The following is a 13,639-nucleotide window of genomic DNA, read 5'->3' on the forward strand; positions in this document are numbered from 1 at the left end:
GCTTTCAAATGGAATCGGTTGCAAGCCAGTTTGTTATGTACCAAATTCTGCATGGGCTTGCCAGGCTATTGGAGTGGCTCCCACTAGTACCATCCTGAAAAGGCATGGAAACGTGTCTCCACAAATGCAGGAGCCTGCGTTCTCAGAGTTTAAATTAGTCTGTTCTCTGAGATGGTAGTTACTGCATAGTGTCTCAGTGTAAGCTGGTAATCGGCCAGATTTAGAATCTGAAGACTCCCTGACTTGCAGGGGAGGAGGTTGGGTCTAAACAATCTCTGTAGTTATCCTGATGCATTTGTTCATATTTTGTCATATTCAGGGATGCATTTTGTACACATAATTCATACACTGTTTTTTCACAGCAGAGCGAGATGTTAAAAGTTTCCTGTCTGTACAAGGTGTTTATTTGGTCTGGTTTTATCCCATATAGTGCAGATAATTTACTACTGTTCAGAACAGTGAAAATTTGAAGAAAACCTAGTCTTCTTCCATATGATGTGTAATTATTCAAGATGTACTTGTGAAACTTCTTTCTGTTCTAAAATGGCTCGTATCTGTCATCCAGTGACTCTAAGATGTGTTTTAAATAAGTATGTCCACTTTGAAAGATATGTTATTGCCAAGTCATTTTCTATAAAGGCAGTGTTACTTTATGAGGGTTAGGTTTCCCCTATTCTCCTTCCCAGTAAAGATCTTCTTTCCTGCATATCTGACCCTTCTGAGATAAGGTTTCCTTCTGTCAGCATTTAATGCCATGGGAGTGTTATCAAGCTGGTAATTTCATGTAGGTGGATGTTGTCTGATGGTTACAGAGTAGTCATTCCTTCAGAAGCTGCTGATCAGAAAGAATACAAAAATGGTAAAGCCATTCACAGTGATGGGAACCAAACACTCAGAAGAGCAGAGGCCTGAAGTTTTTGCTTTGCTGGGAAGGCATTAAGTACTTGTTGCTGCTTTGAGATGTGTGGGAGAATGAGTATATCTCCAGGAATCTGAAATAAGGAGGATTCATCACAGCATTACTTTTTACTTGCTGTCTGCTCTAAGATTCAAGAAATTCTTTGAAACACTGTGGTACAGAAGGTTTAAGTGTAAGAGTTGACTCTATTAGTGCTCTGTTTTCTTATCCTTAGCTGCTTACTGCTAAGAGTTTTGTTTTACAGAAACTGAGCCTGTGAATTCATGTTTAAGATAGTGCTATATGCTTTTGACTGTCTTCCAGAGGAAAAGTCAGTCCTAAATGCACTTGACTGATCCCAAGTATTTGTATGCATTTGCTGTAATGTGTTACAAATTCAGTCCTGGAATGGATCTCATTGCATCATTGTCTGCAGATTTTTGCAGCCAGATGTGTTTCCTGTACCTTACTATACACTTATTGATATATGGGACCATAATTCAGATGATGATCTGAATATTTCCAGAATGTTTTACAGCATTTCTGTTTTCCAAGATGGTCGATAGTTTCAGCCTGGCCCTCACAGGCATGGCAGAGGAGCTCGTGAGAACATTTTGGCTGAATTTCTGATGATGTTCATAAGGTAGAGGAGCAGCAGCTGCTGTACTGGTATCAGAAAGAGAGAAAGACTAATTCCAGGGCAAGGCAGCTTTCAAAGACAAGTGAGCATCATGTGACTGTATGTGTATAATTTAAAAGAAAAAGAAAAAAGCTAGAACTTCAGCACAGCCTGTCTCTCCAGTATATGAGAAGTGAAGCAAATGAATATGGCCTTGAATACACTTTTTAATTTTTCAACACTGTATTTTGCCAACTTTAGTTCACTCTGTTGACTGTTCAGTCAGACCGTTTTTAAATTAAAAAGGAATACATGTTTGAATTATTTATTAAACAAAAGGTGCTTCCGTGCATGCAGACTACCTGGGTTTTGAATTTCTTTTGGTGTTGGAGTTGAAGAAAGTGCATTGCTAATAAGTTAAGAGAACGAACAACCCTCCTTCTTCTGAAATAAGTCTTTCTCTGTCTCTGAGGCAGACAGTAAGCTAACTTGTGTCTGTCCAGCCAGAGAAGAATGTCTGATTTCATTCGAATGTCTGCTCTTCATTCGAATGTCTAATTTTGACCTTAGTACAAAGTTTTTTCCTCAGTTTTCTAGGCTCCATAGAGACAAGAAGTTATTAATTTCTGGTAGAGAAATGTACTTGCAAATCAAGCAAGCCTGGATTATCTCCTAATTTTATAGATGCTCCCGATGGGTTAAAATATGTATTTACTGGTGGATTAATGTGGAGGAACTGTAAATAAGTAGAAGGAGGCTTGCAAAAACTTTGTGTCACATTACCATCAGCCGATATGTCCCTGGAGGTTACCAGTTCATCTTGGGGTGATAAGCACCTTGTACAGTGACCTCTGCTTTGCTCAGTCCCCATTACAGCCTCTGTGTTGGTTTTCCAGACTGGTGCACAGACAGTGCTTCTCGTATTGTTGGAGGAGCTTGTATTGTTAGCTTCTGAGTGCCTGATCTTTTCTTGTCTACTTCCCCAGAAGTAAAGAATCACTAGCTTTGGACTAGACTTTGGCTGACAGGGAAAACACTCATGCTCAGAGGGGTCTTCCATCAGCTGGGGAGCTGTGGTTTTCATCTTCATAGCTTGCTTAAAAGTTAGTGGGCTGTTTTACCTGGTATTGAATCTGAGGGAACATCTGTGCAAGAGGTTGATATTTCTCATCACTGATGTGGGACTTGGTAACCGTGTAGGATCACAGTGATCTAAGAAGTGTGATGCACTGCAACAGGCCGGCCATGGCAGCAAGGAGGCTTTAGAGAAAGGTTGATGAGACTTGCCAGGGCTCTGAAGAGCTCCCAGTCACACCAGTGTGTGTGGGAGGGTGGTTGTGAGCCTGGAGCTTTTCTGTGGAAGGAAGGCAGTGAGCAGTAGCGAGCGGCTGGGCACACCCTGGCTTTGATAGCTACAGATGGAGACCTAAAAGATTGCAGGGCCACAGTCCAACACCAGCACATGTAAAATAAGGCTCAGGATTTAGATAACTCTGTTCCAGCATACTGACGTGCGTGGCCACAGTCCAACTCCAACACATGCAAAATTAGTTTCAGGATCATTCCAGCATACTGAAGCTGATGCCTAAACCAGTTATTGCCACAAGCTCAGCTAAATCAGAGGAGAACATTCAAAATAGTATTTTTTCCCTTTTTTCTTTTTTTTTTTTAACCAGGATAGCTCAGATGAAAAAAAATTATATTTTCATAGTGGAAAAGAAAAACAGAATTATTGATATATCAGCTCCATAAGCAGCATTTCATATCTTTATAGCCCACAAATAGCATGTTATAGTATCTGTGTACTTTAAGGCTATTTTACAAAACATGGATATGAGTTGACCTAGTAATGTACTTTTTGAGATACATCATTAGTATAAAACAATTAATGAGCCTCTTCAGAAAATATGTTTTCAGTAGGTCCAGAATACACTGTTAAATCAATGAAGAAAAAACCCATGGTGAACAGTTAAAGGATCCCTTCTCAAGATTCAAAGTAATGAATTTAATCAATATTTTTCTGTTATAGCAAAAATTATATAATTAACATACTTTATTTATAAGAAAGGGTACTAGTAAAATAGGTTCAGCAGTTAAGAGTTGCTTGTAAGTATTTTTTCAAATATAGCTAATTTTTTTGTCAAATGGGTAAAGAAGTTGAAAGTTATACTCAAGTGGCATGTACCAAAGAAGTTAATGGGAGGAAAATTGTTTACAGAAGCATTGGTATTAGCTCAAAGTGGTCATTTAGTTTAAAGGCAGCACTGGTAAGTTAAAAGTAAGAAAATACGGTTACTGGAAAAGTCTGTCAGAGTCCAAAAGTTGTAATACACACCATGACATTATTCACTCTTTAGAGACTCTGTCAGCACCTCTGTAATCAGTAAGCTCTAAATGGAATGACAATCTTTAATTCTTTCTCATTTTGTTGAGGGGAAAATTAGTAATTTAGCTACCTGTACAGATGCTTTTAGGTGACTGATTCTTTTGTTGGTTTCTTTCTTACCGGTGTCTACAGAGAGATGTTCCTGTGACATTTTAAATAATTTACATTTTTCTTTATTAGAATGAGCTTTTATAAAATCTAATGATCTGCTACTGGCAATTCTGTGCTGATTTTGCCACCCTGTGATAAGATGATAATAATAATGAAAAGGGGTTTTCTTAAACAGTGATGTGCAGGAACTTATCCAGTGATACCTGATGGCCTGAGATATACTTAGAATGTAGGCAGGTCTGTGGCTCTGACTTGAAAAAGAATGATTTGTTTGGTGTTTGGATTTGTTTAAACCCAGCAACTCAGGGTGAAACTTGTCTAGTGTAATTATTAAATATTCCTGTACAAGTACTCAAAAGATTTTAAAAGATATTAATGGATTTTGAAAACTATATGGTGGTGGGTGTTCATTTGTGCCTTTTAGAATCTTTCAGACTGCATTATTTGGCACATGAGAAGAACCTAAAGAAAGTAAGTTCAATAGCACTTTCCTTCACCCAGATTAATCATCTTTCTTACAGTTTACTGACACTTGGATTTTCTTCATAGTGTAGCCTGTACACTGTACCAAATGGTTCTGTTTGTCCCATGTGTGTGTTAGGAACAAGATAGAGGTCATAATGAAGCACATCTTACCTGTTGGTTTATAGGTATGTTGAGACTCTAACATGTGGAAGAAACAGGGTAAGTATGGAAGCAAGAAGAAGGCAATATATTCATTCACAGAAGTCCAGTTAATGGTTATTTTAGTTGATTAGCTAGCAACTTCATTTTCTCCCTCATGAAATTGCCTCCACAGATCCTTACTTCTGGAGCTTAATCAGCAGTAGCAATCCATCCCAGGAGTGGGAGATCAGGAGTACTTAATTAAAGAGGGACTGTAAGGCAACTCTCCCAAATTGGATATCTGATCTAGCCTTGGCATCAGGAGAGCAATGCTAGGTAAAAGTGTTTATCAAGCTCCATGTAGCCACTCTGCAAATCTCAGAGATGGGAATATGATGCAGACAGCCTGTAGAAGCTGCTATAACCTGAGTAGTATGGGTTTTAAGGCCATCTGGTACCTGAACACCTGCCTACAAATAACACATACAAATCCAAAAGATGGTCCAGTTGGATAGCCTCTGCGCTTAGATTCCCCACTGGAATTTTCTCCAAAAGCAGTAAACAATCTGTATAAAGTTTGGAAAGTCTTTGTCCTCTCTGGTCAGTAATCAAGTGCCCATTTCGAATTTATGTGACAGGATCAAAGCTTAAGACAGGTGAGCCAAGGGTTTGGGTAAGAAAACTATTGAGACATGGGAATCACAGACTGCTTTTCGCACAAACATTTGGTAAAACTGCAGAATATTCTAAGCTTTTTTAAGAAAGGGAGGACAAAACCATGGAAAGCACGTTGTATGGAGGGTTTGAGAGCTAACATTGCTACCAAAATTATAAACAGGCACCAAAGTAAATTTTGAGGATATATGGCAAAGAACATTGGCAAAATACCAAGGAGAGATCCATGAGTATATATTTAAGCACAACCTTTCTGATACAAAAGGTATCAGCTTTGCTTGTGAAGATACACATTCTGGACTGTGAAGTACAATAAGGTGTTCTGGCAGCTCAGATGTGCTCTTCTGAAGAAAGCAAGAACTAGCACAAGCTAGATAAAATGACATTCTGATAGGTGGCAAAGTACATCCAGTTCTAAAGTATCCACTTTTCTGGTGGTGAGATTATACAAATCTAGTGCAATTTCATGAACCTCATCTGGTAAACCTGGTGATTTGGGATCTAAAATGCTTCGATCTATACAGTCTAATTAAGGAAGTGGAATTTCAGAGCCATGATTTTGGAGTGGTAGATCTGAAAAGCCAGTGAAGGAGTTGGGTGGTGGAAGAGTCCTGCATATGAAGAACCTAGGACAGAAGATTTTGCATCCTGCAGTTTTGAAATAAACTGGCAAAAATGGTGTTAGAGGGAACAGTGTAGTGGTCCATGGTCATTTGCCACAAGCTCAGCTCTCATGAGGTAGGTGGAGATTCCAGGATCTAGGAGTGATACCACTGAAGACTGTTTAAGCAAAAACAAGCACTCTCATGGCTATGCTCTGTGAATTTCTGATGTTCATTGAATTCATTGAAGGACTGTGCACAGGTCTGACTGCATAGACCTATACCATTTGTGCATGTGCATATGACTTTAGAATGGCCTTAAAAGTCACAAGCACTGGAAGAGGGTGAAGAAGTTTGACATGCATGCATGTGCATATATTTAAAAAAAAGTCTGCAGCACTCCTTTCAGTTTCATATCAATTCAATTTTACCAAAACTTATATTTTCATAATATGGTAGGGTCCTGACTCAAATCTAAGTGGTGAAGTTAGACTGAGTTCAGTAGGGCTGGAGAGGTACACAGTAGTGAGATTAGAGTTTGAAGCTTACTTTCTTCTCATGCTGAGCTAAGAATACATGTGATGGTTTGCAGGATAATGATATTTAACTGTAATATTCTTGGGGCATGAATGGCATTCCATTGATTTTCTACAACTGAACTTGGTATTGCTGATTAATAAAATGATAAATGCAGAAAATGAACTATTTTGTGTTTTATTAACAATTTGCATTTCATATAGTATTTCATTTTAAATAAGTATAAAATCATACCATTGAATGGTAAGATGTAATTGCTGATCATGTATCTCTTTGTTGCAGACACTTTTATAAAAGTGTATGTATTATGTATGATCTGACCTTCAAATGTCATGAATGCGTTGTGCAATAAACTGTCAATATTTGTGGCTATAAGGTACTAGATGACTTTTACAATAATTGGAACAGCTTTATTAAAAGCTTGGATCACTCAGCTGGTTAAAGAGAAAGACAGAGGCCAATGTTCATCTGGGAGTTTCCTTCTGCCAACTGTTAAATGAAAGATATTGCGAGGTACTTAAGATGTCTTCCTAAAAAACAAAAACAGTTTAAAAGGTCTCATACCAAATAATATTCTCTCAAAAAATATTTTTTTTAACATGCTTAATTTTCAGACAAAACTGAGCTCTGTCAGTTAATGGCAAGTAACCAACCCTGGTTTTTAAGTTCTAAATCTGATTTTCTATGTCTTTTGATCACACGATTCTTCAAAGAAATGAGGCAGTTAAAATGATGTACTCAGAAACTGTGTTTGAATTTTGGTTATCTTAAAAGGTTTTAAATTTTTAGAACAATTTGAAAAGCTAAAAACTCCAAGACAAAAACTCTGTAGGGAATTTGATCAAAATGAAAAAACAGAGGATAAGAAATGTTTTGTGATGAACCAAAGCTTAATTTTGGTTAAGTGACTACTAATATCATTTTGTGCTGTATATCCAACCTCTTGCATGCGTCTCAGAATATGTAGCACAGTGAAAAGCATTGAGATATAACCAACACTGTGTACATGCAGTATTGTCATGCAGAGTGTTTTGAACCCAGGGGGTGTGAGAACCACCAGTCTTCAGGTGTGTCATTTATGGGCTTAAGGTGTGTGTGCAGCCCCCAAATCACCAGCCTAACACTTACTAAGAAATTGCTTGGAATGTTTTGCTTCTCTTCCAGTTGTGCCTGAAATAACACCCAGCTACTCCCCTGCAGCCCAGGGTATTGGCTGTGACTGACATTCACCCAATTCTACATGTTGCAAGACTTCCCTCATAATAAATGGCTCCGAGCATTTTACTTCAGTTTAATTTAGACTGTAATTTAAATTTAACTCTGCCATTGCACTAATTGTTAGCAGAGTCAGGGCAGTTTGTGCTTGTTGTTTGTCTGTGTGGTTCAGAGGGCTAAGGGGGAATTCTTATGTCAGAAGTGGTATCTTTTTATTTACCAGTGGAACCTTTGTATAATCTTTATTTCTAATAATACAAACAATGTGAATGCTGCTTTCTCACTGGTAGGCCTGCTTTCCAATTCTCTTCTAAAATAGCTCTCTGTTTAAACAAATTCTCTGCCAATCCATAGTAACAGTTTAAGATTCCCATTTATGGTCATTATAAAACCTAAATCCTTGATGAAACAATAGAGACAGCAAGTTGTTCCTGACCTAAGACATTAGTAACTCTTTCCGGAGGCCTAAAATATAACTGTAATATTTAGTAATATTAGAAGCTTTCATTTTAAGCTGTGAACTTTGCTAGCAAAGAAGTGTAGTGACATCTGCTAATAAGGTCCTAATTTCAAATTATGAGCACAGGACTAGATTCTGCTCTCATTTACATCGAACAGTACTAATTGAAGCTACTTCAGGTAGCTAGAAAAATATGATTAATTATATTCCCAATTATATTCCTATTTTCCACTATTTTCAGTATTATTAAAGCTTTCTCTAAGGAATAGGCAAGAAAGGTAATGCATGTTTTCCCAAAAACTTTGCATATCCTGTGCTGCTTCCCAGGGATAGAAGTGGTTGAGTCCAGGCATACTTGCACAAAGGTGACAGCAGTGACAGGATTAACACACTGAATATCTTCTGACTCCCTTTTCTTGACATTAGATTTCCTGCTGCAAAATGGGCTAATCTGGGTTGTTTACAGGTCATCAAAAAATAGCTGTGGTCACTACCACTTCTTGTTGCACCAAATTTCATTAACTTTTACAGGCAGTTCTGAAGAACTACAAATATTTTGAATTTCAGAAATATATGAAGACCTGGGATTATGTGTGACTTTAAAGGCTTCTGGCCACATTTTCAAAGGGTTCTTTAATAGTGTTGAAAATTGTGCAAGAGCAAACACATACTTGTAAGTCTGATTACCTATTTTGTGAGTTGATTACCTTTTCCATGTGATTGCCTGCTTTTGGCTAATTTGGCAAACCCTGTGTCGACAAATTCCAACTGACTTCACTGATGATTTAGTCTGCATGAGGACTGCAATTTAGCTCCTTTGAACATGAAAGCACCTCTTTGTGAATTTCTGCACTTTCACATACACACAGCAAATAAATAGTCTGGTAAAATTTGTGGGACACGTATGTAGATGTTCCTTTCAGAATTTGGCTGCTAATGTGACTGAAGTCAGTGCTGCTGCCTAACCAAGTGAAAACAGGTTTCTTTTTACAAAAGCAATCCACCCTTTTCTAATAGTTTTTATAGACTCATCCCAGGCAGGTGGGCCAGTTGTACAGAATATATATGGAAATGTCAAAGAATTTGTTTTCTTTTGCTCTTCATGTGTTTGTCTAGATAGCTTCTGCTTTGAGTACACAGATTCACAGTCCACCTAAGTTTGTCTTCTCTTTTCTAGCAATATCCACTGAAGTTGGCATTTTGCCTCTGTGACATCTGCATGTGTGTGCTGAGGGCACCGCCTGCCGTGGCTCATTTCTGGGTAGATCATTTCTGATACCTAGTAAGAGATCTGCTGTAAAAAAAGGATTCACTGGTGTCTTTCTCACTTTCTCTTAACTTTCTACTGTTAAAGTGCTCCTGGCTCGAAACTGTTGTTTGGGATTATCTGTCTCTGTGGAAACTTCCTCTCCAGGTTTGGTGGTGATGTGAAAACAGATCTATGTGGGCCATCTCCATGCTAGATAGGGAGTGGTGGCTTTTAGTCCCTCCTCTCCTGAAAAATGGGCATCAGTCTGAAGAAGGGCAGTCCTTCAAATGCTGATCTTATGGATTGCTCAATTTTAATTTCAGTCTGCGTGACAAACAGGTTTGACCTGACCACATTTTGGCCAAATTGGCTCTTTGGTTATGCAGCTAATTGGCACCTTCTGATGTGGATGTTGAAGTGAACTTTCTTTCCTTGCATTTGTCCTATGAGAACATGTGCACAGTCAGTTATTAGGTGGAGCTGAGGCATGGTATGCAAGAGATGTCCCTGTTATACCACCCCAGAAGCTGCTTTGTGGCTGAATTCCTCTGTGTCCTGTGCCATGGAGTAGTATCTGCCTGCCCAGCAGGTACAGCAGAGCAGCTGGAGGACTCACAGCTGTTCCTTTTCCTTATACTGACACAAAGACCAGTTTTGTATGTAGAACTGAGTATTGCTTTTTGCACTTCTTTCCATGACTTTTGCTGTGAACAGACACTTTCAAAGTGAAAGTTCAGCAAGAGTAAGTTCAGAGACAAGGCTCTGAAGACTTACATGTAGTATTTACATCTATGCCATACTTTATACTCTGTTCTGTTATTTCCTGCATTTGAATCAGGAAAGGTTGGGATGGGCAGGAAGACATTCAGGACGTCGCCCTGCCTATAATGGAAGCAGATAGTAAAAAAAAAGGCAGTTTAATCCCATGTGCATTGAGTGCACATCATATAGACCACATAACTCAGTGAACCACAATGGCTGTAAGATAAGTAACTGTTCTCTTTCCTTCCTGATCTTTTATCCTCAGAACTGAGAAGCCCAAAACCCATAGCTCAAATCCTGAGTAAATAATAAATTAAACTACTTTGTGGAGGCTAATCCTAGTTCTGCAGATCCGTAAAACACCACTACATTTTTGCACAATTTACAGAACTGAGATATTCTGCTTGTGAAGGGGCTCTCAATAGCAGGAGAAAGGGGACATCAGAGTTGTAAGATACATGATTATTGCTAGAGCTGAACATTTTTCATTCCCCACATACTCTGTTGTTGGCATAGTCTGTACTCACCAGTTTGCTTCTTTTTTCTTGCTGATCTCTTCTCCTTTTTCTGTGTCACTTTTTTCACCCTTCGTTTTCCATAGATCGCTTTTAAGAGACTTGGTATAAGGAAACCTTGGTAGCAAAGTCAGTGAGACTTGAACACATTTTAAAGTTAAGCACATTTTAAACTTAAGTGCCTCGACAAATAGGTACAATGTGCCACAATGGGGCCCGAGTGAGAAGCTGGGGTAGCATTTGATGGGAAGAGTCGGCAGCCTTGAACATATCTTTTCATTGTTTGAAATAAAAGAACTTAGATGTAAAGCTGCTCATTCAGGTAGCAATGGCCTCCAGCGCTTCGGTGGGCTTTGTAGGCAGAGGAATTCAAAAGAAAACCCCTCAGCCCAGCTTTAAAGTCTTAGGAATGATTTCACTGTGGGAAGAAAAATTCTTCAAGGTAAGGCCCCTGTTGGAGCAAAGCCTTTGGAGCTATCTACTGTATGTCTACTTAAATCTAAAAGAAAACTCTTCAGACCACCCACATCTTTCTTTGCTTCATTGTTGTTTTCAGTTTGCTTTTTCAGAGGGATTAGTGCTAGAGTAAACTCCATCGTCTCGCTGCCTTGAAAAAATTCAATTTTGTGTAAAGTGAAAATTACACTCTTAAATCTGCAAAGCGAGCTGTTCATCTTACAAATTTATTCTTTTTTATTGGGCCACACATATTCCAGATAGAAAGATAAAAGGCAAATGGATAACAGGCCATCATTTAGAGTGACATATAGCAAAACATAACTAGTAGACTTATTCAGTGAATTCCTCCTGAGTGGCTTGTTAACTTTATCTATATATTTATCTATAATGCTCATATAGTATTTATTGAAAACCAAAATAAAATCCTGCATTTTATTATCATGCATTCTGCATTTTGCTCTTCAGAAAAACCTTTTTGCGCTCAGAAATTCGTTTTTTCCCAAAGCAGCTTAAGCCATAATTATATACAACTTTTGAGGAGTAAAAAAGGAGAAATTCTAAACTCTTTAGGGATATTGGAATTATAGACTAGGACCTATATATGTTTTCCTGGACTCACAAAGACAAAATACACTCCTGCAGTATGCTACTTTATGTATGTGAAAATAATTCAAAATGACTTTTACTAGCTTTCTAACTTAAATATTATGCTTTAACTCTGCAGTCTAAGAAAGTCAGAAAATGTTAAAGAAGATTGTGATGTGAAAACTATCAGATTTGCCTTTTGAAAACTAGTAATAGCTTGATTATATAAGCTTTTATATATATTTTTTAATCACTCTATCATGTCCTTCTTTCAGCTTTAAACAAAATAGTTTAGAGAGACCATTTTATAATACATACTGAAATGCCTGTTAGTGTTACCTTTTCCAGAAATCTGGTATTTGGGTCTCTGCTACCGTGAGAATAGATTTTATTAGAGCCAAATGTTTAAGTCTTTCTTATGTCCCATTACTTCCATTTAAAAGGCAATACTGTGTAAACTGCGCTATGTTTCCTGACAGCTTTAGTTACATATCAAATGGGTAGAGACAGAACATTTTTAGTCAGGAGTTTATGGTTGAAATAATCGAGACTCTGCATGGAGGTTTTAACTGTATGCTCCCCACCTCGGTATAACTCAGATAGCTCAGCTCTTGCACAGGGATGTGATGATGTGTCCCTCTGTACTGCTCCTGACATACTAGTAGCATCAGTCTGGTTCAGAATTTCAATATTTGCCATGGTACTTTTTGGTGAAATCATAAATTGATACACATATGTGATATTACACGTCCCTGTAAGTACAAGATGATAGACAAGTTTTGTGTGGTTTGAATAATGAGTTTTTAAAAATGCCCTACATTTTTGCAATTTTTATGTCATTCTTTTGTAAGTTATTTTGTTTGTAGCCTGCTTGGATAAAAGCAGCTTATTCAAGATGGCTGAAAATTACTGTTTCTTTATATCAGGAGAGAGAAGAGGTGTCCTGGAGTCTCACACGTTGTATTATGATGCAAAGAATAAGTGTAGCTGTGAACACTGAAGGAGAAAACACAGGAGCTGTGGGTGAGAGGGAGAAGGAATTCCCTCTCATCTGATGAATTTTTTCATTGCTTTTCCCATGATATTAGGTCACTGACTAGGTTGTCTGTTGTCATTCCAGTGCTGAAATATTGCAGAAGGAAGTTTATTAGTTGTTGAAGGAAGTGTGTGTAGACATCATCACTGTTGTTGGACCCTCTTCTCACTGCAATTTTGTTCTTTTAGGAGGTTTTAATACACTGGTGCAAACTCTTTCCCTCTAAAAGCATACAGATTTTCACAGTACTTAAATAGAATCAACAAAACAACAATCTCAAACTTTTGGGGAAAAAATTAATAGGAACGAAGCAAAAGAAGAAATCAAACCAGCTGCTGACACAGCTGTTTCTTTTCTTGTATAATTCAGTTCAGTATAAAGGTACCATATGCTGCTTAAAATGATGATAGCAAAGATGAAATAATTTAAGACAATAACAAGAAAATACATGAATTGTCAGCATTCTGTCAGATTTAAAGAATGAAATAGACAGGTGTAGTATTGACATGTTTAACTTTGTGTTGTGTTAGCAGTTTTAGTGAGAACAACTCCTGACATGTGCTGAAGTGATGTGAGAACATTTCTGTGTTGCAGACATTGGAGAAGAAGCTGGGAGATCTGTAGGAGTCCAGCAGCCAGCTTTACTGAGAGACAGGAGCCTTGGTTCTGCCATGAAAGACTGCCCATATTGTGGAAAAACTTTCAGAACATCCCATCACTTAAAGGTCCACTTGAGAATACACACAGGTGAGAGGCACAAGTGAGTGGAGCGCTGTCAACACATGCCGTGTGTGTGGGGGGGTTAACATAATATGTGGCTAGGAGCCTGAATTCCCAGTGTAGATTTGGACTTATTAGTTGGAGAGAGTCTTTTGAGAAAGATGTATGACAGTCTTAAATAAAAGCACAAGGAATGTGTTGTTG

At 38.1% G+C, this 13,639-nt stretch overlaps 1 protein-coding gene across 3 annotated transcripts in view; it reads left to right on the plus strand.

Moving 5' to 3' along the window:
• Positions 1-13,639, plus strand: part of ZNF536 (zinc finger protein 536) — a 340,785-nt gene that overhangs the window by 197,345 nt on the left and 129,801 nt on the right. For all 3 annotated transcript variants that reach the window (XM_027663895.1, XM_027663896.1, XM_027663897.1), the window contains one exon: positions 13,310-13,462. In XM_027663895.1, the coding sequence (XP_027519696.1) occupies positions 13,310-13,462 (153 nt within the window). The remainder of the gene's footprint in view (positions 1-13,309; positions 13,463-13,639) is intronic.

The sequence above is a fragment of the Corapipo altera genome, unplaced genomic scaffold (assembly GCF_003945725.1).
Source record: "Corapipo altera isolate COAL_440 unplaced genomic scaffold, ASM394572v1 224, whole genome shotgun sequence".
NCBI classification, from domain to species: Eukaryota; Metazoa; Chordata; class Aves; order Passeriformes; family Pipridae; genus Corapipo; species Corapipo altera.